Here is a 27,005-nt window from a genome sequence, read left to right on the forward strand (position 1 = left end):
ATGCTACATGGTCATGTACATGAATATCCTCACAGTACACATAAGCAGCCACAAATACTCATAAGCATACAATGTACATATGTGTACATATTCATACATGCATACACATAATCATATATACATACAAGCGTACATAACAGCTACATATATAACAGTTATATGTATAGCAGTTATATGCCTGTGACAATTCATGCACACACACATACACACCCACTAAGAGCAGCCCTCCTTTTTATGAAAGCACTGCTGACCTCTGGGTGCCGTGGACAGAGAATAGGAAGGGAAGGGCTGACACCGACTCCTCCTGAAGCCCTGCTTCTGCTCCTACCACCCCATCTTCTCTGCCCTCCCCCTAGCACTGCTGTCTGCTGTGCGGATCAACGGGGATGGACAGGAGGTCCTGTACCTGGCAGAAGGTGATAATGTGAGGCTGGGCTGCCCCTACGTCCTGGACCCTGAGGACTATGGTCCCAATGGGCTGGACATCGAGTGGATGCAGGTCAACTCAGACCCCGCCCACCACCGAGAGAACGTGGTGAGTGCTGGGCACAGGGGTCTCCTTCCTCTAGGCTTCATGATGTCTACCTGTTGGACAGCCAACATCCCAAAGGGAGAAGACTGACCTTGAACCTCCCCCAAGGCCTTTCAGGGAATGAGGCAATGGGGATGAGAGCTCTGCAATTGTGAATTAAGCTAGCCAGTCAGTCTACCTCCTCCCATCCCATTCTAAAAGGAAGATAAGGTGTAGTCTTTGCCTTCAAAAAGTTCCCAGTCTGACCATATATTTTTCCAAGTGCTTGATCTCACCTGATCTCACCAGTTCTGTAAGAGGTCAGTGGCTCAGGCATCATTATTCTCATTTTTTCAGTTGAGAAAAGAGTCTCAGAGAAGTTCAGTGAATTGCCCAAAGCAGCCAATCCACATGGCCCTCCTTGGCTCTGCCTGTTTCACCACCTGTTTTCCTCTCCTCTTCACAGTTCCTTAGTTACCAGGACAAGAGGATCAACCATGGCAACCTTCCCCATCTGCAGCAGAGGGTCCGCTTTACAGCCTCAGACCCAAGCCAGTACGATGCCTCCATCAACCTCATGAACCTGCAGGTATCTGATACAGCCACTTATGAGTGCCGGGTGAAGAAGACCACCATGGCCACTCGGAAGGTCATTGTCACTGTTCAAGGTATGGCCAGACTCCTCTAAGCTCCTCTCCCCCTGGCTGAAGAGCCAAGGGCAGCTTGGCCACTTTGAGCCTGGCTCTGTCTCTTGGCTGGGCCCTGGCTTACAATTGTCTGCCTCCTTGCAGCACGACCTGCAGTGCCCATGTGCTGGACAGAGGGCCACATGACATATGGCAACGATGTGGTGCTGAAGTGCTATGCCAGTGGGGGCTCCCAGCCCCTCTCCTACAAGTGGGCCAAGATCAGTGGGCACCATTACCCCTATCGAGCTGGGTCTTACACCTCCCAGCACAGCTACCACTCAGAGCTCTCCTACCAGGAGTCCTTCCACAGCTCCATAAACCAAGGTGAGAGGGCCCTGGGTGAGGGCAGTGGGGGGTGAGTGGAAGATCAGGGACTCTGGGACCTGTTGGGGTTTCCTTGGGTTATCAGTGCCATCAAATCAAACCTGGAATCCCTGTGGGAGACCCTCCCTCTGGGCCTGCCCCAGCAGCTGCTATTTTTTTTTTTTTTTTTTTTTTGAGACAGAGTTTTGCTCTTGTTGCCCAAGCTGGAGGGCAATGGCATGATCTCGGCTCACTGCAACCTCTGCCTCCCGGGTTCAAGCGATTCTCCTGCCTCTGCCTCCCGAATAGCTGGGATTACAGGCATGCACCACCACACCCGGCTAATTTTTTGTATTTTTAGTAGAAACGGGGTTTCACCATGTTAGCCAGGCTGGTCTCAAACTCCTGACCTCAGGTGATCCACCCACCTTGGCCTCCCAAAGCGCTAGGATTACAGGCGTGAGCCACCGTGCCTGGCCCAGCAGCTGCTATTGAGAGCAGATGATAAGGCAAATGTGGAGAGTCAGTCAAAAGTACTATGGCGAATCTGGAGGGAGCCTGGTCTCAGACAGAGCTGGGCTTGAATCCTGGCTGGGACACTGACTGGCTCCAAGTTTAAGGCAAGTGGCTTACCCTCCCTGTGCCTTAATTTCTTCATATATGGAAAGGGAATACTAACATATACCTTTCATGGGCATGCAAGGATTAAATGGGGGAGGTGTGTAAAGCTCCTAGTACAAAGAGAAGCTGAAAATATTCAGTCAAACAAAGAATAATAGAGCTAGGAGGGACCTTAGAGTTCCTCTTTCCCTGGCTTCTCCTGTCCTCACTGTACAAAGGAGGAGACCAAGGCTCAGAGAGCGTACATATTTCCCTAAGGTCAGAGTGAATTAATGGTATCTCTGTCTTGCTGCTGGGAGAGAGGTCCTTTCTTGCATCTCTTTCACAGCAGGGGGAAGGTGACTCACCTGGAGAGTGGAGTGTGTGTGTGTGTGTGTGTGTGGGTGGGTGTACACACATGCATAAGCCTTCCCTTCTTCTAGAGTGGGTGTCCCATCCCCCACCCCACAGGGACTGAGGTTGGGGTGGGAGCTCTCAGAGACCAGGCCTCTCTCCACTTCACTTTCAGGCCTGAACAATGGGGACCTGGTGTTGAAGGATATCTCCAGAGCAGATGATGGGCTGTATCAGTGCACAGTGGCCAACAACGTGGGCTACAGTGTTTGTGTGGTGGAAGTGAAGGTCTCAGGTAGGTGCAGCAGTCTTGAGGGCTGGGTGGTTGGGAGGGTTGAACTGGAGGAGTCTGGGCTCTGGTTTGGAGCCTCAGCTGCTTCTGCCTTTCCACTGCCATCCATTTGCCAGTGGGGGCTCCCAGCCCCTTTCCTACAAGTGGGCCAAGATCAGTGGGTACGATCTGGACCCTATTGAGCTGGGTCTTACCTCGCCCAGCACAGCTTCCACTCTGAGCTCTAGAGCCCAGAGCAGCTGGAAGCCCTGGGAGAGGCATGCTGACACAAGGGGTTAACTTGCATCTCCCCATATCTTCCCCACTGGGTGTTCCAGGGCTAAGAGACCCCCTGGGTCCCTCTCCCTCTTTCCCATTAACCCCTGACCTGGCACTTCCTGGTGCTGTTCCCTCAGGCACCTGCCAGGCTGTGAGAAAGCCTGACCTGCCTCCGCTTCTCTCCACAGACTCCCGGCGTATAGGCGTGATCATCGGCATCGTCCTGGGCTCTCTGCTCGCGCTGGGCTGCCTGGCTGTAGGCATCTGGGGGCTCGCCTGCTGCTGCTGCGGGGGCTCCGGGGCTGGCGGCGCCCGCGGTGCCTTCGGCTACGGCAACGGCGGCGGGGTCGGCGGAGGGGCCTGCGGCGACTTGGCTAGTGAGATCAGGTAAAACCTGATGCATGCTGCATGCTGCTGTGCGGCAGGGAACCGGCGCCCTGCCCACCTCACTCCTGCCTGCCACCGGCCGGCTGGGCCCCCCACCCCAACCCTGCCCGCCATCGCCACGGAGTGCTGGGACTGCGGCATGTCGACCTGCCACCCAACGCATGGCTTTCCCCTCCCCCTGCCACCCCAGTCTTCACCTCTGCTCCCTGCCTTCCATTTCCCTCCTGCCTACGCACCTGTCTGTCTTGTCTAGACTGTAAGCTCCTGGAGGGCAGGGCCTATGTTTTTTCACGTTTCCCCTGTACTGCGCCGGTGAGAACTCTGACATTATTATTTAAGAAGAGCTAATAATAAGAATAGTGCTAATAACTTATATTAGAAGCAAACTAGAAATAAAAATAGAACAAGTCTAGTAGTGCTAATGATTGCAATGCCTCGGGGATGGAGGGAAAGATGGAGAAGACTGAGGGGCAGGAGGTGAGAAAGAGAGAGATTGCTCGAGCAAGGTCAGGGTTAGCTAAGGAAAGAAGAAGAGGAAAAGCACCTTCTTCTGGATCTCTATTAGAGGCGGTCGGCCTGCGAAACATCAGAAAAGGATTGCAGGGGCCTGGAGGGGGCTGCCTGCAGGGCTGTCCAGATACGCGTGGACAAGCCCTGTCTGGAGGATGGGGATGCTGGCTCCGGGACTGCTGCAGGGTCGCTGGCCCAGGAAGGGTCACAAAGGAGAGTAGGTCGAGGCCGAGGGAGAGAGACGAGGGCAGGTGGAGGGAGGCGCGGGAGACAAGAGGTTGCCAAGAGCCCCCGGCTCTGCCCAGGCCGTGCCCACGCCGCGCTGCGGAGCAGCCCGCTCACCCGCCCGCCTGTTGTTTTCCACAGAGAGGACGCCGTGGCGCCCGGGTGCAAGGCCAGCGGGCGCGGCAGCCGCGTCACCCACCTCCTGGGGTACCCGACGCAGAACGTCAGCCGCTCCCTGCGCCGCAAGTACGCGCCTCCCCCCTGCGGCGGCCCCGAGGACGTGGCCCTGGCGCCCTGCACCGCCGCCGCCGCCTGCGAAGCGGGCCCCTCCCCGGTCTACGTCAAGGTCAAGAGCGCGGAGCCGGCTGACTGCGCCGAGGGGCCGGTGCCGTGCAAGAACGGCCTCTTGGTGTGAGCGCGCGCGCCGGGCCGGGCTGCGCCCCAGCCAGGAGGAGGGCGCGGGGCTCTCTGTCCGCAGCTGGGGCCACGTAGGGGCTGGGGACGACCTCGCTCGCCCCAGGCTGCCAGGCGGCTGGGGGTGAAGGCATTTCCCTAAGGAAATGCGTAGGGAGGCAGAGCCTCCTCCCCAAAAGTGGGAAGGGGCGGGCGAGGGCGGAGGAAGGCGATCCTGAGCCTTCTCCGCACCCCCGGGACCGAAGGCTTGGGGGAGAGGGAGGGAGGAGGAGGCTGAGTGTCCTAGAGCGGCTGAGGCCGGAGGCCTGGTGTCCCCAGCCTAAGCAGAGGGCCCCGGGGGCCGGGTGGGTGGGGGTCTGTCTGGACGAATTGTTCTGTGTGTGAGGTCTGAGCGCTGAGGCAGCAGTGTTAGCACAATAAAGAAACATTGAGACGTGAGTCCGAAGTGGCTGTCCGCGTTCCACGGAGGTTGGGCACGGGGTGGCGAGCCCTGCCCAGGGCCGGGGAGGGTTGCTTCTGTCGCTCGCCTCGACCACGCCCCCTCTCCTCCCTCCTGCTTAGATCCCTGGCAGTCAGAGCTGGAAGGGGCCATCCAGGGCAACTCCTTTGAACAACATACAAAGTGCAGATAAAAGGAAAACAAAGACAAAAAGAATTAGCTCAGAATATCTACGACCGTAAAATAAACTGAGGAACCGACAAAGTGCAATACACTTGCCATTTCTAAATATTCAGTTTTCACATGTCAAGATTTTCTATTGAGAATAATGTGCTCTGAAGGTCTAGGGAGTCTTTGTATGTTGCTGAAAGCTAAAAGGAAACTAATCCTTGGAGCACAGAAGGCACAGGCATCCGGTGAGACAGAAACAAGGACATGTGAAAATAAGACTACCACCTCTTATATTAAAAAACTAAGTGCCACAGTTCTAGGGTGCTGGATGAAGTGCAGGAAGGAGGGGGAATAATATTTATATAGCATATATTATAGAACTCGGAGAGTATGGTAAATCCCTTCACCTAGATACTGCTGGTGTTTTAGAACAATTATTTTTGTGGTTCTTTTTTTTTTTTTCATTTGTCTGCAGTTGGTCAACTTGTGCAGAGCCCATTCTGCAGGAGATGTTTGAGAAATACCAAATGAATGAGTGTGGCAGCATTACTTTATGCTAGAAAAAAAAGTTTTTAGATATTTTACAGTTACTGCCTTACGATGGAATATTCTGTGGTGAGAATCTAGGCCTTTCTGAGATCCAGCTCCACGTTCTTACACCCTGAAGTAGTCAGCCACTCCTAGATAGGGATTAATTGAGCTATTTAGTATTTACCAGCACTTGTTTTGTTAAACACCTTGTCATGATATTTACAATGTATTTTGGGGGATGTTTTAGTCATTTTTGGTTCAAAAGTGGAAATCAATAAGCACTGTTTTTGTTAATAGGCACAAGACGTCCTGTCTTGTTTAGTGAGATGGGGAGTGCTTAATTGAAGAGTAATGTTTGAGATAAAGTTCCAAGGATATATTTGCTAAGCAAACAGTAAGTAAAGTGGGCAGTGTGATAGATGTTCCTTTGTTGATAAAGGGACCAGGTGGTCACACAGCAAGGAGGGGGATGCAGACAAGTAGACAAGCTCTACTAATCCTTCTTTGTTCGACATCATCTCTGTTGGGCATTGGAATCTACTTTGCTAATGCAATGCCCACTTGCCTATAATTTAAGAATTTCTAATATGGAATAGAAATGATTAATAGGAGAAGCTTGGTTGGATTAATTTCCTGTGCTGAGCAAGATTAAACTTAAAAAAAAAAAAACAATTAGGTCCATCCTAAATGCCCAAGATTTAAGAAGGAACCTCATAGTTCAACTGGGTATTTGATGAATGTGAATGATTTTGTATTTGATGAGCTGATGAGGACAGTATAGTGATGCAGAGGGTAGGTGCTTGTACATCTGAATTGTTTGGGCTGTCTGTTTCTCATTTTGTATGTAATTTATTTGTATTTAAAGAGTTCATTTTATGTTAGATTATTTGTGCTTTGGTAGCAAAAATATATTTGAAAGGGTAAGTTCCTGAAATCAGCAGTTTCATGTCTGCTAGGAGACATGTATCAGGAAAAGTAGTGTGGGTTCTATTATTTCCATGCTACAACTTGGATGGTGTTACCTTACCACTTTGGTCCCTTGTTTCAGGGATGTTAGAACTTAGCTTAGACCTTCCTCAGAATCCTTTTGGACTTTGTGTTTCATTTGTTTGGCCTGCCTTGATTTTATTTGGTCATCCTTCTTGATTCTTTCATACTATTTGTTTACACTTAACTCTGGAATATTTTGGTGGTTTTCAATGTACTGTAGGTCTTTAAATTGGTTTATAATGAATTATTGAGGAGAATAGCAAGTTGTTGACATTATATCTGTCTGTAGTAACATTAGAATATTTCCATTTCAATTTGTTGGGCAATTTGCTTGTGGAAATATAAGATGTTATATTTAGTTCTATCAAAACCAGGATCTCAATATTATTCTTTTGGCAGGTTGCTGCGCGCGCGCGCGTGTGTGAGTGTGTGTGTGTGTGTGTGTGTGTGTCTGTCTGTCTGTCTTTTTTTTTCCTTCATATTTTCCCCTTAATTCGGTGTCAGTCAATACTGTTGCTGTTTCACATCCATTGTCACATAAAACTAGTCATCTCATTCTCCCAGGCCCCCTGTCCTTGGGAAGGGATGTGCACTCTGCAGGTATTAGTGATTTTATATAGCTGCATGAGTTGCTGGGAAAGGCCTTGGCTGGATTTATAATGAGCTGTGTTTACTGAGCATTATGAAGTAAAGTTCAATATGATTACTCTGAAGTCTGACCTAAAAAAAATCCTACTCCTTCACTATACAGATAGGGAAACTGAGGCCCCTCAGGCTGGACTTTAAATCCCCAATCCTACTTTTCCATTTTATTCTAGAAGGTCAGATGAGAGGAAACACGGCTGTGTCATGGATGACCTCTAAATGATCCCTGACCATTCTTAGCATCCTTCTTTCTCTTCCCCTCATTGACCTAATCCTGACTTCTTTTATCTCTTTCAGATGTATGCCTTCTTTCTTAATAGCCAGGAAGTGTTTCAGAGTCATACTCTCTGGTGTAGAAAGACCTTCAAGGCCAACTAACCCAGCTCCCCCTTTTGGTGGGAAGGGGATTGGCATTTATTGAGCACCTATTAAGTGTTAGGTGCTTTTTGATTTTTTGTCTTATTTATTCCTTACTTTAGTCCTATGAGGTTGTGTATTATCCCCATTATACAGATGAATAAACTGAGGCTCAGAGGGATTAGGTATCTTGACCAAGGCAACAAAGATAATAAAGATAATTCAGGATTTGATCTAGGCATGTTTGATTCCAGGACAGCAGGCTGTTTCTCTGGCATTTGAATTCCTTCTATAGCATTCCTGACAAAGGGTATGTAACGTCTTCTTGACAACCTCCAATGGCAGCTCACTACCTTCCAAGGCAGGCCACTTGGCCTCTGACTGTCAATATTCAACAGAACATTTCTCTGAACCCGGTTTTTGTCCCCATATAGCTTTTATCCCTTGATCCAAGTTCTACTCTTAGGGACCCCAGAGCATTGTATTTCTAATTCAGCTGCCTCTAGTGGACAAAGTGGTTGCACTCCATACAGGATGGCTGCAACAGGGACACAACTGGACACTTGTCTGGTCTAGTTGGTAGGATGTGTTCAGAAGAGCACAGTACTTCAAGGTCACTTTGTTCTACTTTCCTTTCCCCAGCTGCCTGCTTGTTGAGAGCCCAGCCTCTTTCTTCTCTCTTTGTCTCTTTTCTCTTGAGGAGAAGCTAGTCTTCCTCATTTTTCCTGCTCCTATTCTAGGGCCACAGGAGGTGTGGGGTGTGCATGGGCCTCAAAGTGTCTTTAGGAAGCCCCTAAACACTTCTTAGTAACACATAACTAGGAAACCCTCAAGATGACTTGGGTATTTGCAAAGGGGTGATGGCATTGCCAGCTCTGCTTTTATAGAGCGTGCTGAGAGACATGAGAGATAGTAATGAGGCAAAAGGAACCAGAGACCACTGTCTTGGGGGTGGGAAGGTGGAGGGTTCTTGGGAATGGGAAGGGGTATTGGGAAAGGACGTTAAATAAGGAGAAGAGCAGAGAACTCCAGGAACCATCCATCCCTTCATTTATTTGGTCATATTTATGAGCACCTATAAGACGACTTGTCATAGATGAAGAGATCTTCAGCAGGGCACTGTGCCTGGCATATTTTTGCCCTAAGGCAAAATATCCCCTAAGGCAGGGGATGGTATAGGATGACTTGGGGAGGGTGCTCCCTGTCTGAGGAGCCTCCAGCTTAGCTTCCTGAAAGGTGCTGAGGGACAGAGGCAGCCAGTTGGCTGTGCAGGTTGTTGAATGATATAATCTTCCCTATTCCAGGAACAAGGGAGCCATGATCAGACTTGGCCTCTATTTGGGGGGTGGGACCAGTGAGGCTCTGGCAAGAAAGGCTCACTAAAAAGCAGCAAGAGAGATTTTAGAGAGACTCTGAGAACAGCTTCCTGTTAGGGTGAGTCAACAGGGAAGGTTGAGATTTCCTAAATCCAATGCTGAGATCACAGTCGTCACTGTACTTACCACCCCAGGAGAACGAGGGAAGGAAGTTTCTGTTTGAACAATTTTACTTCAGGGATGCCTTGGTGTTTTTTGTTCATTTCTCCTGCATGAAACCTTGTTCAGTGCTGGAGGAGAACACTTGTGGTGACATATGTTCAACAGTGGCTTTGGGAGTAGGGTGTAGGGTGGGGTAGGGACTGGGAAGCCCTGATGTGTAGCCTTTGCTGATTTCCATGATGTCAATGCTTCCACTATGGCTGAATTCAAGCTACCAACATGATGTGACTGGCATGGAATTGGGAGAAATGTTTAGTAGCACATGATTGTATAGTATTTCCTTGATACACATACAATGGAGGAAGTAAATAACTTTAAGAGCTTAGGTAATAGTGAACTGTAGTAAAGTCATCAGGAAGTGGTGAGTTTTGAGTACTTATCACCTTTGTTTTAATATCATTTAATTATAAATGTATGTAATTTACTTTTTAATAATGGCTGCATTTAACAACTGGCTTGGGAAAGTTAGGTGGACCATGTCACCCCAGGCAAGCATGTCACCCCAGGCAAGCAGAACACTGGGCACACAAGTGTTGCCTCAAGAATGGAAATCTCAAGTACATCTTGATTTTTCTCTATTTTTCTAGAGAGATGCAAACAGCACAAAGTTATGCTACTTCTATTAAATACTACATAAATTGTCTTCATCCTACTTCCTAGTTCCACCTTTTCCATCTCTCCCCTGCCTTGCTGGAGCTGAATTCTGGTTCCTCAGGTCACTGAAAAATTATTGAGATAATTTATATCCCCTTGGTTCCAGGTTACTCTTTCGATAGCCATCAGAAACCTGCGTTGGCATCCACAGAATTTGCATACTTTTGTCTCCCAGGGCATCTAGCCATGGGAAATCTATTCAAGAGATGCCTGTGAGTCCTCATTGTTTCAGTTCCTTCTCTGAGTCTCTCCCCAGGCTCTAGGAAGTCATCCTCTAGTCATCTTCTCTTAAGCCCCTAATTCCCAAGACCATGAGTCATATGGAGTCCCAAGGAATTTTCTTCTGTGTGCTCCTCTTTTTTTTTCTTTTTTTTGAGACGGAGTCTCACTCTGTCGCCCAGGCTGGAGTGCAGTGGCGCAATCTCGGCTCACTGCAAGCTCCGCCTTCTGGGTTCACGCCATTCTCCTGCCTCAGCCTTCCGAGTAGCTGGGACTACAGGCGCCCGCCACCACGCCCGGCTAATTTTTAGTATTTTTAGTAGAGATGGGATTTCACCGTGTTAGCCAGGATGGTCTCGATCTCCTGACCTTGTGATCTGCCCGCCTCGGCCTCCCAAAGTGCTGGGATTACAGGCGTGAGGCACCGCACCCGGCCTGTGTGCTCCTCTTTGAGTAACTACTACCATGTATGCTGCTCAATTACATTTCAGCTACTCAAGGCCCAGTCAGACTGTGGTGACTCTGGGGAGGGGTTAATAATAATAATTATTATTATTTTGCCTCTCTGGGAACAAGGAAGTTTTGGGAATTACCCAATCATGATCCTTCCAGAGTTACAAAAACTACTTCACTCCTATGGGTTTAGGTTGGGGCCTGCCTGGAGGTAGGGGGCTGAATCTGTAGCCCTGTCCACTAAGCTGCCCAGGGAGTCTCCTCATGGCTCGTTTCCCTGATTTGGTGGGAACCTGGGAAACCCCTGCTCTGGAGTTAACAGTTAACATTCTGGAGTTAACTCAACGTTCATTCAGCCCATCTGGAGTAACCATTTTATTTATTCCTGGTGTATGGAAACAAAACTGATTCCATTCAGTTCTTTGTAGTTAGGTTGGGAAGAATGTGCAGCAGAGGGGTGTGTGGAGGACATGGGAACTTGCAGACAAGGTGGGGATAGTGGCTGCTTTGGGGAATCTGGAGGAGCTGGGAGTGGTCATTGTGCCTGCCGGTGGGGAGTGGACAGGATGGCCTTCTGCCACCCCTCTGTGGCCATTGCCCTCCCCAGTCTTCTTAGATGCATTTCAGCAGGATGGGCAGGATGGGACACTGAGCGCCAAGGAGGAGACTGAAGCCTTGACAAAGGCAGGAAATTGAGCAGAGGAGGATGGGGTGAAACTGCTGATCACATTGTCACAGAGGCTGAGTTTGAGGTGATAGTGGACTCCTGTGTAGGTTTCTTGAGGAATTAAAGAAGGGAGGAGGAAGAAAACTTGTAATACATGTTTGTGAGTTAACCATGTTCCCATCTGCAAAGAAAAAAAGCTTCAGTTTTGGAGCCAGACAGATGTGGGTTTATAGTTATTTAATAAGCTTCCAAAGCCTCAATTTCTTTGTCTGTAAAATGGAATAGTAATAGGGCTGTTTTGTGTGACAGGTATATTACACAGCCTGGAACATACGGCTCAGCAAATGGTTGATCCTCAACCCTCCACACCCCTAGAAAGTAATTTCATCTCTCACAAGAGGACAGGCCTGGAGGCACGGATCTAACCACACAGAGGTCAACGGCAGAGGCTGGGGGAGTGGGAGGTCCACAGGGAGGGGAACGGAGTACAAAGAATGAAGCCTTGGGATTGAATTTGGAGATGGCTCACCATCTGGGGGAAGAGGCAAGGAGTCCAGAAAGCCACCAGTAGGGAAGGAGGAGAACCAGGACTTGCCTCTGAGTCCTGGAATCCACATGCAGGTGTGAATATTGACAAGAATCCTCACTAGTAATAATAATCCTAATGATAACAGGAAGCACCTGAAACACAAGCTCTACAGGGTCCCAGAGTCAGTCTGGGGATAAGCTGCCAGAATCCTCAGGGTGGCCCACCTGGGCCAGGGTGTGCTCTCCCGTGCCCTTTCCCATCTGCCTGACCTCAGTTCCTGGCGCTCAGGCCCCTGATGGTCTCCCTCTGGGCCCAGGGTTCACTGTGGTGCCCTCTGTAGCCCTGACTTTGACAACCCCTCCCAGGTGGAGGGTCCCTCCTGAAGGGTTGCCACGCAGCTTTCCCAGAGCTGAGGAGGGACCTTCCTGGCAGGTGTGTGGGTGGGAGGGCACATAGATTTTCTTCACCGTTTTTGGGAGAATTCATTCAGCCTTGGAAGTGAACTCCTTTAGCCCAATCCAGGCCCCACTTCTGGCTTGCCTCTGGCCTGGGAAGCGTCCTCCTGTCAGTCCCTTCAGATGCCCCCTGGTCTGCCCCCTTCTTCTGCCCAAATGCCATCTGCAGCCTTGTGGCTCTTCCCTGCAGTCACTCACCTGAACTGGCTCCTGTGCCTCCCCAAACGCTGGGGTTGTGGCTCCAAGTCCCTGTCCCAGCCCCGTCCCCACCTCACCTCAGCTCTCTGCCAAGGCTGGTCCGTGAAACTCCCCTACCTCTCTCTCCTTGTCCTCTTTCTTCAGAAAGGCAGACTGGCCTTACCCTGTCCTCTTATCCCAGTCTCTTGCCTGCTCCCAGACAGTGTTTGTTATCCTCACCCTGTCTTGGGAGTATCCTGTTATCCTCCCATCTCCATCAGACTAGGTTTCCCCTGAGGGCTGGGGCTGTGTCTCTTCCCTTCTCAACATCTACTTTCTTGAGAACTCAGAATGCCTCTCTGTGCTGACTTGTCTTAAAATTAATGTGGCGGACAAAGTTTGTATTAGAGACTGCTCCCTCAGCTTAGGGAGGAGTCTAATGACAACAGCTAATGCCTGTGGTTACCTCCAGGACATGAGGTGGAAAATGCCACGTGTGTTCTCCCAGATCCTTCTCAGAGGTGCATGTGAACATTGCCCTCCCCAAGCACGCTCATCACCTGGTGAGCAGAGTCAGCCAGGGCCTGGGGAACAGCCTCACAGGTGCTCTGGGCCTCCCAGGCATAGGGCATGGGCCATGTCAGGCTCAGCTCTGGAGGATAGGTCATGGTTTAACAGACTGTTGAAAGCTCTTTCCTGTCCCGCATGCAGGCTTCTCACTCACAGTTTACTAAGGACTTAAAGGTAGGCCATGTTTGTGATCACTGCCATGAAAACATTGAGCAACAGATCCTCGGTCAGGAGCCTAACCTGCTATTACAACGTTGTTCCTGTGGGGAAATCTGCTTCTGTCTTTTCAACAAACATTAGCCGTCCCGAGACTGTAGCACACAGTCTGAGAAAGTGAGGAATGAGGATGCGAATAATCTCCTCCCCAGTCCCCCACCACCTCTCTACCTATTCACCTAAGACCTGCATGCCAATAATACCCAAAATTTATACAGCCAGGCCAGCCCTTTCTCCTGCATTCCACACTCACATACCTGCTTAGATGTTTAACAGATGTCTCAAATGTAGCATGTCCCACATACTGCCTCTACCACACCTATTGTCTTCCCTGTCTCAGCTGATGGAGACTCCGTCCTTGTTTAACTCCTTTTTCTCTCTCACCACTCCCCCACCACATCCACTGGGTCACGAGGCTGAGCAATATATTGGGTTGAATCATATGAAAATTTCATTTTTAAGTGTAAAAATAGTCAAATACAGGTAATTTCATATGATTCAATCTAACAATTTAAATGTAAGATGACTTGAGGAAGAAAAGTCATCTCTTCTGCTGCCCTGACTCCACCTCCTATAAAGACAACTGGGACATGCCTGTAACCTAGTAGATGTTGGCAGAGCTCCTTCAACATGAACCTGGGCATGGAGGGACTGCAAGACAAGAGGGCCTCCCACAGCACTCTCAGCCCACACTGGTCAGGGGCCATGGTGTCCTGGTCAGCTTCTCTACCACCTGGACTGAATCCTGCCTGCCCAGCTCCAGAAAGTCCTGAAACATTCAGGAGCCAAGGTTCAGAATGGCAGGGAGTGATGGAACTGCCTCAGCAACCATGGAGAACTGTCCTTGACCCCAACCCCTCTGAATCCAACCCACCTCATGCCTAGTCCTGCAGCATTCAGAGCCCCATATAGATTGTGGAGGTGAGGCCCCTGATGCTGTCTGAGGAGCCTTTCCAAGCAACAGGGGCAGTGACTTGGCCAGGCAGGCATGGTCAGACACAGAAGGGCAGTGCATCAGTCATTCCAAAGTTGCTGGCTTCATAGATACCGTGATTGTATCTATTGGCTTTGTCTTCAGTGCAAATCCAGAAGCAAACCCTTCTTTCCTGTTACCTCCCAGCTCACAGCCACCCTCATCTCTTGCCTGGGTTACGGCAGCAGTGTCCTGACTGATTTCCCTGCTTCCTCTCTCCCACCTTCAGTTCATTCTCAGCAGAGAAGCCAGAGGAATAGTTAAATCATTCTTCTGCTCAAACCCCTGAAATGGCTTCCCAAGATCAAGTTCCTTACACTAGTGCCCCAGGCCATCCATATCACCTCTCTGACCTAATTGATCACTCTTCTTCCTGGCTCTCTACCCTGAGCAACACTGGGTCTTCATTGTTTCTTGAACACCTTAGGGTCCTTGTTCTGGCTGTTCTCTTTGCCCAGAATGGCTCTCCTCTGGATTTCCCAATGGCTTAATTCTCACGTCCTTCAAATCTTTGCTCAGTTTTCTCCCTCTTAGTGATGTCTACCACGGCCACCTCGTTTAAGATTGCAGCACCCACCTGCCTGCGCTCCTCATCGCCCTTATCCCCCCCTCCTACACTGCTTTTTCCCTTTAATCTGTAGCACTTATCCTCTTCCAACATGCTATAACATTTATTTGTTACGATGATTGCTAATTGACTTGTCCTCGCCTTTCCCCACACTGCAAGCTCCACAAGGAGGGGCACAAGGCAAGGGTCTTTGTCTGCTTTATTCACGAATGTACTTAAGCTCCTAAAAAGTGCCAGGCATATGGCACACACTCAATAAATATTGTTTCCAAGAAAGAAAGGGGATGGAGGAGACAGGCAAACTGCAGCAGGAAGAGCTAACCCCCATCTCCAGGAGGTGAGACTTTAGTAAGGAGCTGCCTATCTCCTCCTGGGTGGCTAAGAGGTCCCTAAGAGGTGCAGAAGTTTGTCTGAACCCAGCCGACTGATTATACTGCCTGGAAGAGGAGATGCAGATGTGGAATCTCTTGGCCTGAGAGTTTTGCCTTCCTCAGTGGAGGAGATATCTGGAGAATGCCCATTTTGTCTAGCTGCATGTTCCCCACCCTCTGAGTTAACCACTTCGTTAAAAAGTGTGTTTTGGCGATGTGCTTACTGAGTGTCACCAGTAGGACTGTGTGTTAAACCTGATCCTTCTAGGAACATGGAGCCTTCCAAGTGAGATGATTAATCTCATTTAGAAAAATTAAAGAACAATGCATACAACTGTTGATTCAGGCTCATGCAAAGCTGGGAGAGTTGATGCTATGAGACCACTTGAGGGAAAGGCTTCTGAGAGGAGGAGTGCCTGGGGCTGAGCCTGGAAGTGTTGGCTGGAGACCAAGATGGATAAAGAAGGATATTCACAGCTGGGAGGCAGAGGGGGAAGCCTGGTTAAAGGGGCAGAGTACATGAGTACGTCAGGTGCAAGGGACAGAGAAGAGCCGAGTCTGTCTGGAGTCGAGGGTGCTGAGCTGGGGCTGCCAATAGCTGAGTCATCTCCATCTTAAGGCCTCTGAGGGCCCAGGTTGGCTGAGAGGGAAAGAAGTCTTCCAGCTGCTATGCTCCCCAGCAGGGGTGGGCATAGGGACAATCACGGTATCTATGAAGCCAGCAACTTTGGAATGACTGATGCACTGCCCTTCTGTGTCTGACCATGCCTGCCTGGCCAAGTCACTGCCCCTGTTGCTTGGAAAGGCTCCTCAGACAGCATCAGGGGCCTCACCTCCACAATCTATATGGGGCTCTGAATGCTGCAGGACTAGGCATGAGGTGGGTTGGATTCAGAGGGGTTGGGGTCAAGGACAGTTCTCCATGGTTGCTGAGGCAGTTCCATCACTCCCTGCCATTCTGAACCTTGGCTCCTGAATGTTTCAGGACTTTCTGGAGCTGGGCAGGCAGGATTCAGTCCAGGTGGTAGAGAAGCTGACCAGGACACCATGGCCCCTGACCAGTGTGGGCTGAGAGTGCTGTGGGAGGCCCTCTTGTCTTGCAGTCCCTCCATGCCCAGGTTCATGTTGAAGGAGCTCTGCCAACATTTACTAGGTTACAGGCATGTCCCAGTTGTCCTTATAGGAGGTGGAGTCAGGGCAGCAGAAGAGATGACTTTTCTTCCTCAAGTCATCTTACATTTAAATTGTTAGATTGAATCATATGAAATTACCTGTATTTGACTATTTTTATACTTAAAAATGAAATTTTCATATGATTCAACCCAATATATTGCTCAGCCTCCAAGAATTTGTTCCTTTTAAAGCCCCTCTTCCCTGATAATTAAGGACCAATTAACTTCTGACTTCACCCTAAAACTAACTCTTTCTTTTTCTTTTTTGAGATGGAGTTTCACTCTTGTTGCCCAGGCTGGAGTGCAATGGCGTGATCTTGGCTCAACACAACCTCCGCCTCCTGGGTTCAAGCGATTCTCTTGCCTCAACCTCCCAAGTAGCTGGGATTACAGGCATGCACCACCATGCCTGGCTAATTTTGTATTTTTAGTAGAGATGGGGTTTCTCCAGGTTGGTCAGGCTGGTCTTGAACTCCTGACCTCAGGTTGTCCACCTGCCTCGGCCTCCCAAAGTGCTGGGGTTACAGGTGTGAGCCACCACGCCCATCCAAAACTAACTCTTTCTGTGTTTCCAGGTTTGGTAAATGGTACTTCCATCTGCCTGGTTACTCATGTCAGAGACCTCAGTGTCATCCTTGACCCCTCCCTCAACCAAGGATACTAAGTCTTGTCTATTCTCTTCTAGCTCCTAAATATGCACTGAAGCCATCCACTTCTCTCCCTCTCTCTCCCCACCTTCATTCCAAGCTATGATGGTTTTTTCCTAGGATTCCTGCAATAACTTCATTTTCCTGCCTTCACTCTCGGCACCTTCAATCCATTCTCCACGCAGCTGCCAGCGTGATCTTTTAAAATGTGAGTCTGATCATGTCATTTCCTGTCTTAAAGCTCTTCAGTGGTCTGCTTTTACATTTATAATTAACTTTTAAATTTCTCCATGTCCTATCAGACCCTGCATGATCTGACCTCTGCCGTCCTCTCCTCCCAGAGTCCCTTCTGCTCATTGCCCTCTGGCCCTGGGGACCTTCCCTCAGATGCTTACACAGGCAGAGATCTTTCTGGAAGGGCTTTCATGGATGCTCATTCCCAGCATGGCAGCTCCTCCACTCTGCTTTGCTGACTCCTCCTCTCCCCACTGGCCTCAGCTTGACTCTCCTTCCTCAGGGAGGCCCTTCCCTCTGTACTCCTGCCAGCTATATTTTGATCCCTTGTTATTCTGGCTCTTGGTTTTCAGCTATTTTCTTCTATAGAGATTAGCACAGTTTTAATTAAACATTTGTGTACACTTGTACAGTGTCTGTCTCTGCCTGACAAGTCTGCAAGATTCATGAATGCGGAGACTCGCCTGTCATGCCCACAGCTCTATTCCTAGTGTGTCTGGCATGGAGTGGGTACTCACTAAAGACGTGCTGAGAGAATGAGTGCTGTGGACCCGTGAATCAGTTCTCCAGGAAATCAGAGCCCGCTGTCCTGAGTGTGACTCCAGATCCACACTGCTGTGCTCCTTCTGAGCTGCAGCGAGAGCTGGGGGTTTGCTCTTAGTCATGGGGGAGGTGTCAGTTTCAGGGGGTGGGAGGGAATTATGATGGAAAAAGTCCAGGGGGAGGGGTCCCCATATTGAGGCCCACCCATAACATTTGTAATTATAAGTTGAGCTAACACATTATTACGTAAAATATGTTCTATTCTCCTAGCTTGACAAATATACCTTCACAATGACCTGGAAGGCCAGGTTTGGATTCAGAAATCTTGGACTCTTTGGGGTTTCATACCAGAACTCCCAGCATAGGAAGAACTGGCTCCCTTGCCCAGGCCTTAAATCAGATCCTTTCTCTTCTCACCTGCAGCTCCAGCCCACACTGTGAAGAGCCTTGTGCCCACAGCTGTGCATATCCTGGGCTTCCTCCACACCTTGTCCATAAACTGCCCCTCAGCTACCTTTAGACCCAGGGTACAGGTAGGCATTTTAGTCCATCTTCAGAATTCCCATCTGTATTTCTGAAGTGTGATCTAAAAGGGGGAGAGGGAGCTACAGGTGAATGCACCGTTGTCTCCTTGCCTATGGAGGAGAGCCAGAGCTGCCTTTCTGTAGTACAGACCAGAGCAGCAGCCTTATTGCCTTGGTGTAGGGGTGATATTGTCTGTGCTCGTGGCTTCCTGGGGTAATCAGGTAGGGAATAGACCGACAGGCATCCTGTTAGGCTTGTCCTTTCTAGACGCAGCCTCCAGAAGAATAAATGCTCCATTAGCAGCTGGCTGGAGCTGGCTGAGGCTCTGGCTGGTGACTCTGGCCTCTGGTATAGGCTTCCCTCAGGTGAATGCATGGCTAAGAGCTCTACCTTCTCCTGACTGCCCAGGCCTCAGGACAACAGGTAAGCCAAGAGGCTCAGGCCTTCCCCTGCACTTCTTGTCCTTCTGCTGGGAGTGGCCAGGCCTGTGGTCAGTCCTTCTGCCATCTGCCTCTCTCATGTCCTTATGCGGAGGCATACCTGCGTGTGGGGATCTGTGCTCAGTGCTCAGGAGGCATCCAGCACCCTGGGTGTCTGTGGATTGTTAGGGATTTTCTGAGGGGCAGGAGGGATCCCAGGGTATTTCTGAGCAGGGAAGAGAGAGGTCCAGGCTACCAACTGGTTGTGTCTGCTTTGCTGGGGGGTGGGAGCAGGGGTAGTGGCTCCCTGGTCTGGGAGCAGGACTGCAGTGAGTATGCTGGAGCTCTGAGCTCCTGCAGTGAAGCCAACTGAAGGTGGGTGTATGGTTGAGTGGTTAACTGCAGGTGGGCATATGGTTGAATGGGTCAGCCAGCAGACAGAGCTCAGACCTCTTCATTTTCTCTCTGGTTAGACAGAGTTTAAATGGCTTTACCTGACTTTGGAAGACTCCTAAGGAATCTAAGCAGGTCCAGCCAGTGGGTACAGGCTTGAAGACCAACAGGGTGGGCTGCAGAAAAGACAGTATCAGCATCTCAGTCCAGGCGTCCCAGCCAGGACCACCCTAACCACCACCAGGAGGATGGAACCAGCCCCTAGCCCTTGTGAGTGACTCTCCCTTTTCTGTACCATCTCAAGGGAAACCTGAAGACAAGCTACCAGCATGAGATGTCCTGGTGTTCAGGGAACACAGTTAAACAAAAGTGTGATGCTGCTGTGGGAAAGCCAGCCCCAGGACACCACCATACCATGCTGTCTTCAGTTCCTGCCAGCTGAAGTTTTATTCCCAGGCAATGCTTTCTCCTTTTACCATTTCCCGTGGGGACCTGACTGGCTGTCTTTGGGGACCGAGGTCTTACAGGCCAGGAGGTGCCTTTGAGCTCATGCTAGGGGCTGTGTGCCTGTGAACTCACTGGAATCCTTTGTTGACACACTGCTTTCTTGCCAGTCTGTGAGCTCTTTGAGGGCGGGGCTTGTGATGCTACTATTTAGTAATTCCTGTATCCCAGTTGGTGCTGACACATAGTAGGTGCATAGTAAGTGCTTACTGAACGAACGGATGGGTGCATTTCCTGTTCTACAGATACCTGTTCAAACTTTGTTTTGTACTTTATTTTGTTAACCCAGTTAATGCTTCTGACAAGATGTTCTACAGCTCCTCCCCACCCCATCAAAGAGGAGGGCCCTTGGCCTCAAATAGGCCAATCAGGCTCTGTTGGTGGGGAGTTGAATCTTCAGTGAGCAACTGGGGAAGAGAAAACAGAACAGAACTATTTTCGGAGGCCCTGAGGCCTGCATCCTCAAGGCTACCTGGCTTTGTCTTTTCTGAGGCTCCGTCAACATTTTCCTTGGTTCTCTGAGTTACTCATATCTTTCTAATACATTTCCTCTTTTACTTTAGTTAAAACCAGAGTTGGTTTCTGTTGCTTGCCTCCAAAGAACCCTGACTGATATAAGTGTTTTGCTATTATTTTTAAATCTTCTAAAGTATTGCTCTGAGATGGTTTCTGCTTAAGCAGATTCACTGAAACAGTTTACTTCATATTTGGATTTTTCCATTTGTCAGAACATTCTTCCTTGGTAGTGTGGTGCAGTAGAAGGGACTGGACTGATTTAGATAATATAAAGGTAATTCTCACTGTGCCACTAATTATGTAATTTCAGAGGAGTAACATTCTCTTTGGATTTCAGTTTCCACATGAGAAATAAAAAAACTTGAACTGAGTAACCACAGATTTCCTTCCAGCTTTAAGATCCTATTATTCATATGAGTCAATATCTGCCTTTTAGTGATATGCTCCATTGGCCCCAGTTACACGATCTGGGCTTATGTGATAACCCTTCAAATATTTGAGAACCTATGCTCCTGCGAGTGTTTTGTTCTAGGCCCAACATAACCAGTTTCTGTAATCATTTCTCATATGGTAAGGTTTTTAGACTTTTCACCATTCTGGTCATTCTCTTCCAGACACTCCAGTTTTTCAGTGTCTTCCTGAAAGTGTGGCTTCGAGACCTGGACCTGGACTAGTCATGCTGTGGGAGTCTCCCCACTACTTACCCATGTGCTCAGCCTGCCCCTCCCGGCAGATAATGTTGACTAAGGCACAGCCCAAGGGGAGGCAGCCACTACAACTTTTCCTAGATCTAGGGATAGTTATTTTTTGTCATTTTAGAGGCCCTTCCTTCAGGCTGCATGCAGAACAGATGCAGGTAGCCATGAAGCCAAATCTGGAAGGAGATGATGCTTCCTCTGAAGATCAGTAAGTAACCAAGAGTGATTAACTGAACAGGTGCTAGTTCTTAATACACATGGAAGAAAGATTTGCTACAGGTGTCATTAATGTTTGCAGCAGTTTTTTTTTTTTTTTAATTGAGACAGAGTCTCGCTCCATTGCCCGGGCTGAAGTAGAGTGGCACAATCTCAGCTCATGCAGCAGTTTTTTAAAAAATGAGGCACTGAATGTTCATGTCTCCATTGATGAGAAAAATGTCCTCTCTAACCCTTTTCTTTTGCTATTTCCCTTTCCTATTCTCTCTGATATCATGTTTCATGAGCCCTTTGCCCCAGCAGCTCTTGTATTTGTCTTTTGTACAGGAGAACAGATGCAAAAACTATTGCTCAAGGAAAATAAAGTGAAAACGAGGAAAAGCAAAAGAAGACCTGGAGAGGGCTCTGACCTGACCACAAGCATCCTGGAGCAATGAGGTAGAGGGTGTTCTGGGAGGAGTCTGATATCTGGACTCTCGAGGGGTTCTTTCTGTCATTGTAACTCCAACAAAGGGGCATGCCGACGAAGTCCCATATGATGTGGCCCCAGGCCATCTCTCTGTACTCTTGTCCTTCCCCTCTCTCTCCCTTGTTTGGATCCAGCCCCTCTGGCCTCCACTCTCTTCTTTGCAAACACCAACCATGCTGCCATTTTAGGGCCGTTGCATTTTCTGGTCTCTTTGTCTGGAACACTCTGCCACTGCATGCTCACTCCTCCACTTCACTGGGCCTCTGTTCAAATGTCACCCCATTGAGGGTGTCATCTGATTGCTTTATCTAAGACAGACCCTGTCTCCCCAACAGATTTTTCTCTAGCCCTTTACTCTGCCTTATCTTTAACAGAAACTAACAACATCTGACATATGCTTACTTGTTTATTTATATTATCCAGACCATAAACTCTCAAAGGCAAGGGTTTTGCTTGACTACTGATTCCCAAGTGCCAAGAAATGTACTCAGCACATGCAGTGCCCTCAATCAATATTTGTTGTGGTGTGACTTATAAAGCACCAGTCTCAATGCTTATTAGCCCAAAATTGGTCTCATGGAAGCACTTTGTGTTTTTTTGGTGGAGGGTTAATTAGTCCACTAGTTGACAAGTGAGTCATTAAGGATGGGAACTTTATTAGAGCAGTGTGGATCTGTTCAACAAGGCCCTGGTGCACCACACTACAAACACTGTCGAAATGAGGTTGCTAAGAGTCACCTTGTGGAGGGAGAGCTGCAGGTCCCATCTCATCCAGAGCTGCTTTGATCTGAGGTGGGGCCCTGGAGATGAACAAAAGAAAGGTGGGGAGTGCTGTGTATTTTTTCCCCACAAACCCACCAGGGCTCATTGTCAGATCCTGGGCTTTCCTTTCCACATCATTTTTAGGGACTGAGGCCAGTTTTGCATGATTCAGTGACCAGGCATGTGGCCTGACTGTAGGTGGCAGGTGGGGATGGTGCAAGCTGACAGGTTGAGTGGCCATGGACCCTGTTCAGGTAATCTTGGGGGAAGGTGATAGGAGAGAAGTGGGTGTGGGAAAGGGATGAGAATTTGATAAAGCCAGGTTACCAACAGGGAACCTCTGAGCAGGCCAGGCAGGGAGGATCTGGGAACAATCGAGTGGAAGAGTGGTGATGTGGATCTGGAGGCCAGCTGTGCTGATCCTTTGTCCAAGGTGAAGTGATTGCCCAGGAACTGGGGAGAAGAGGGAAGGTCCTTGGACAGGGCTGACATCCTAGGTGGGGAGATTGAAGCCACCCTGGGAAAATAGTACTTCAAACCCACCCCTGTTTCTTCAATACCTCTTTCCTCGCTGTTATCAAGACTGGATTGAGGCCCCAGAAAAAATCCAGTTACACCTGGGTGAGAGAAACTGTGAACCTTATCAGCTAATAATCCCCGAAGGTAAGTTTAGCTCCTTAAGTGTTTTTCCAGTAGTGATCAATACTCCAGAGCTTTTCTAGACAGAATCATTCAGGGGCAGAATGTATTTTCCTAAGATGGCCACAATAAAAAGTTTGATGGAGTCAGAGTGACCTCTACAGTCCTGCTGTTGGGCTGTGGGGTCTTTGTCCCCTCCCCTTGAACTAAGGTAAGTCTTCTGCATTTGCATTTGAAAATGAATGTGGCAGATTCTAGAGTGCCTCAGTACCCTTTCTCTCCATAATGTTCCTTCTGCATAGCGTTTTATGGTTCTTCACTCTCTCAGTTTCAGGCAGGAAGACTCATCCTGAGCTGAGCTGCTTTTCTTGAAGTTGTGCAAGAACGTCCTGTTGGCTGGGGCAAATTCAGTATTTCTTTTCCTGGCCACTGTGCTGGAGCGTGAGGAAAGACTCTCCACCCTCACTCCCAGATCCTGCAGGAGGCGTGAGAGCGGATGGAGATGGTGAGGATGTCTATTAATATGGTGTTTCCTGCAAAATGGTGCCCATCTCAACCATGGGTTGTCAACCATCCTCGGTGTCTACAACTGCAATTTACCTTTGAGGGCCCATGAACTCTGATTACCTGAAAGTCCTTAGGCCAGAAAGAGAAACCCCTGTCCCCCACCTCTCACTTTCACCTATTTCTAGACCTTTTCTTACAGCAATGCCTTGGCCCTCAGGAAGCATCAGATCTCAAACTGCAGGGTGTGGGGCTGAAGCTGATGCTGGCATGGGTGACTCAGAGTTCCTCTATTAGTTCAAATATGTAATATCTTTTAGAGCCTAGGACTCAGGCTGGAGGCAATTCCTTGGTGCCAGTTGGTTAATACTTTATGAATAGTGGTGGGGGAGGGAATGCCTTGGACTATTAATGTCCCCATGGATCTGGATCCTGGAGAACTTCCAGTGTCCTGGATGGAATGTTCTGCTTGGCTCATCTTGCCCAGAGAAGAGCCAGGATATTAGAAGACGGGAGAGGGAAGGGGGAGGTGTGAAACGTGCTGGTGCTTCCTGTCCTCGTGGTGTGATGGCTGCCCAGGCTGCTCCTTCGAGGCAGGACAGGATTCCCATGGGAGATATGAGGACCATGGTGATTTCCAGGCACCAGTTATGTCCCAGAGCATCGTGTGCCTGTGCAGTGGGGTTACTGATAGTCCAGGCATCAGTTCATATTGTCCTTTATGGCAGATCCTGCACAAGGGGGTTCTCTGTCTCTGGACCCACTCTGTCAGCACGGACATCCTTTTTCTTTTTCCCTGGTAAGGACATCAGAAAGAAAGTTACCCCTCCAGTGTTTGGAGTCTTGGAATCCTTGGCCTGCCCGCAGGCCTCTGAATCCTCAGTGTGTTAGCCCAAGGTCACCTTAGGGAAAGGAACATTTCTCCTGGTCTTCCAACACCCTGGAAAGGGAGGCTCTTCAAGAATAGGAAATTCTTCCTAGTATCTAACCTTGGCCTGCAACTATGCCATACACTTAATTGTAGAAGGTATGGAAAGTTAGGACTGTGGTGGACCCAGTTAAATCACTGGACAGAAGCCATGAGGCAGAGCCAGAACCAGCTTCTGGACTCCCTGCGTGGAGCTTTCTACTATCCCAGGTTGTTGGGTCCCTTCTCAGTGGCCAAAGATGCTATTTTATGAGCCTTGAGGACATGACGCTAAGTGAAAAAAGCCTGGCCAAAGGGCCACATAGTGTATAGTTCTATTTATGTGAAATGTCCAGGAAAGACAAAAGCATAGAGGCAGAAAGCAGACTAGTGCTGTGGGAGGAATGGGGGATTTGGGAGGTGATGGCTAAGGGATTATGGGGTTTTGGGGGAGGTAATGGAAATCTTTTAAAATTGGTTGTGGAGGTGGATGCACAACTCTGCGAATACACTAAAAGGCATTGAATTGTATACTTTAAATAGGTGAATTGCATGCTATGTGAATTATATCTCAATAAAGCTATTCTTTCCCTGCTCTTTTCCTGGCTTCCACTTTCTTATCACAAATCCTGGGGACTCTTGGGGCAGGGGCCAGGGGCCAGGGGCCAGGGCCATACCCTCCCACAGCAGATGGGGCCTTCAGGTGGAGTGCAGTCTCAGCTGATCCCTCTTGCCCTTCTCTCTGCTGGAGAGAATGAACAGGAATCAGCACTGCCTGTCCCCATGCTTAGAGGCTGGACCCAGACCCTGCCTTCTGGGACACACCCACCATAATGAGGGCTCAGTGCCTCCTCCTTGCTGACTCCCTTTCTCCACCTTGGGACAAGCCAGCTCCGACAGCCTGGCATGGAAATGACCACGGAGCCCTGGTCAGTCGGGTAGTTCTTTCAGGGGCAGGGCATCCTGCGGCAGAGGAAGGGACTGAGCTGTATGTAGAGCTTAGAACCTGGTCTGATCTCAGAGTTTCCCCTTCCTTCCTCTTCTCAAGGAGGCAACCCTATCAGCCACTGGCCAGGGAGTAGCTTATCTTAGGGAGCCATTTTGTAGAAATCTCAGGCAAGAAGGGGTTGGGAGTCATTTAGACTCCCACTCAACAATGTTTGTCGATACCAGCTATGTTTCAGGAACAGTCGTGTTCTGGGAACCACTGACATGCCCAGTGTTGACCCAGCATCCTCCTTTTAAGGGCTCAGAATTCAGTGGGGAAGTAAATGTAAGTAGTTCTCTGATTGGGGTAAGCAATGGAGATTGAAGAAAGGACGTTAATCAGCCTGAGTATTGGGGCGATCAGGGAAGGCTTTCTGGAGCAAGCACACCTTGAAGACTGAGTATGAGATAGCCACATGAAGGGGGGAGGCTGGGTGGGAAATCATGGAAAGTGTGTTCCAGGCAGAGGGAATACAATGTACAAAGGTCTGCAGATGGATGTGAGAGAACAGTTCATTTGGAGAACCACATAAGAAACTTCAAGTAGTTGAGTCTGGTTGTAAACCAAGATATGAGCTAGAGAAGGCCAAGAGATGAGGTGGGAGAGGTAGGAAGGGGCAGACCATCTGAAGCCTAAATAGGAGGAGGTCCAAGACCCCCTCCTCCCCAGGAACTCCACCTCCTCCACCTACCTCCTGCACCTGCAGGACTCCTACCTGAGCAGGGGCACCAGTGCCAGGCAGAGAAGAGAGTAACCAGCATCAGGAGCAGCGAGACAGGCACCACCACCAGCAGCACATCTTTATAGGAGGCCTTCCCTGGTGCTGAACATGGAGGGGTGGGGTTAGAGGTGGACTTGATGCTTCATAAGCCCTCAACCATTGACTGCTGGCCCTTAGCATACCTGCCTCATGATGACAGCTATCCCAGGGCGTGACTGTGGCCAAGTCCCAGCTGACAGGGTTGGAGACAATGCAGGAATAGGCCACATCTCTGTCTCCTGGTCCCAGGGAAATGCTCAGCACCTGTCCGTCTGTGAAGAGGCTGTGTGGTTCCATACCAAAGTCCATGGTTGTCTCCCGTCGCCAGCTATAGGTTATTTCGCTGATGTTGGGGGCCCAACAGGACAAGAAAACCTGGCAGGTCTTGGAGGGCTGAGCATCCCTTTCTACAGCAATGAACACTTGTACCACGGGCCTGGGCACTGCATCTGGGAAAGAAAAGTACAGCTGGTATGGGTCTCAGGGATGCTGGGCAGGGCCCACATCTCTGGCTCTGGGATCTACCCAGGGTTAGATGCCACCTCTGGCTAGGCTTCTCTTGTTCCAAAATCTTGTCTGGCTTTCCACTGCCCACAGGACAGAAGCTGAATTCCTTAGCTTGATATTCAAAACCTTTCAGGAAATGATTCATGCCCATCTCTCCAGCTGTACCTCCTGCTGCTTCTCCCTGCTCATCCTAATTAATTTGCAGTTTTCCCAAACATGTCATGCTCTTGAATATCTTTCATGCTTTCACATAATTCATCTGCACACACAGATGCCTTTCCCTTCTTGTCCTCCTAGAAAACTTCTACCCATCCTTCAAAGCCCAGCTTGAACACATTGCTTAATGCCTTGACTGTGAAGCCTTCCCAGGCATGGCTCTGAGCTCTCCAAGCACTCTATCTCTTTTTGTAGTATTTCTCTCACAATATGTCAGTCAGTCAACAAGAGATGACAAGCATTTATTAAGTCAGGCAAGAAAACAAACACATTCCTAGCCTTCTGGAGCTTACAGTTTGGTGAGAAAGACAAATACAAAA

At 49.2% G+C, this 27,005-nt stretch overlaps 2 protein-coding genes and 1 non-coding gene across 4 annotated transcripts in view; 2 read left to right on the forward strand and 1 right to left on the reverse strand.

Annotated features, from left to right (window-relative positions):
* On the forward strand, positions 1-24,809 carry VSIG8 (V-set and immunoglobulin domain containing 8). The gene is made up of 9 exons (XM_016949587.4): positions 1-34; positions 357-535; positions 978-1,179; positions 1,303-1,524; positions 2,633-2,752; positions 3,196-3,394; positions 4,271-4,540; positions 21,261-21,371; positions 23,132-24,809. The coding sequence occupies exons 1-8, from the start codon at positions 1-3 to the stop codon at positions 21,295-21,297; spliced, it is 1,263 nt and encodes a 420-aa protein (XP_016805076.4). The 3' UTR covers positions 21,298-21,371; positions 23,132-24,809.
* Positions 7,325-7,391, forward strand: LOC112207368 (small nucleolar RNA SNORD64). Its single transcript, XR_002941800.1, has one exon. It is a non-coding gene; the product is annotated as a small nucleolar RNA SNORD64 (small nucleolar RNA).
* SLAMF8 (SLAM family member 8) overlaps positions 22,039-27,005 on the reverse strand; it is a 10,551-nt gene continuing 5,584 nt past the window's right edge. Inside the window, exons 3-5 of one of the 2 annotated variants that reach the window (XM_016930171.4) lie at positions 26,106-26,411; positions 25,918-26,025; positions 22,039-24,103 (exon numbers count right to left, since the gene is read on the reverse strand). In XM_016930171.4, coding sequence (XP_016785660.1) covers positions 24,027-24,103; positions 25,918-26,025; positions 26,106-26,411 — 491 coding nt within the window. In that variant the 3' untranslated portion in view covers positions 22,039-24,026. The remainder of the gene's footprint in view (positions 24,104-25,917; positions 26,026-26,105; positions 26,412-27,005) is intronic. The other variant, XM_016930164.4, reaches the window with a different exon arrangement.

The sequence above is a fragment of the Pan troglodytes genome, chromosome 1 (assembly GCF_028858775.2).
Source record: "Pan troglodytes isolate AG18354 chromosome 1, NHGRI_mPanTro3-v2.0_pri, whole genome shotgun sequence".
Taxonomy (NCBI): domain Eukaryota; kingdom Metazoa; phylum Chordata; class Mammalia; order Primates; family Hominidae; genus Pan; species Pan troglodytes.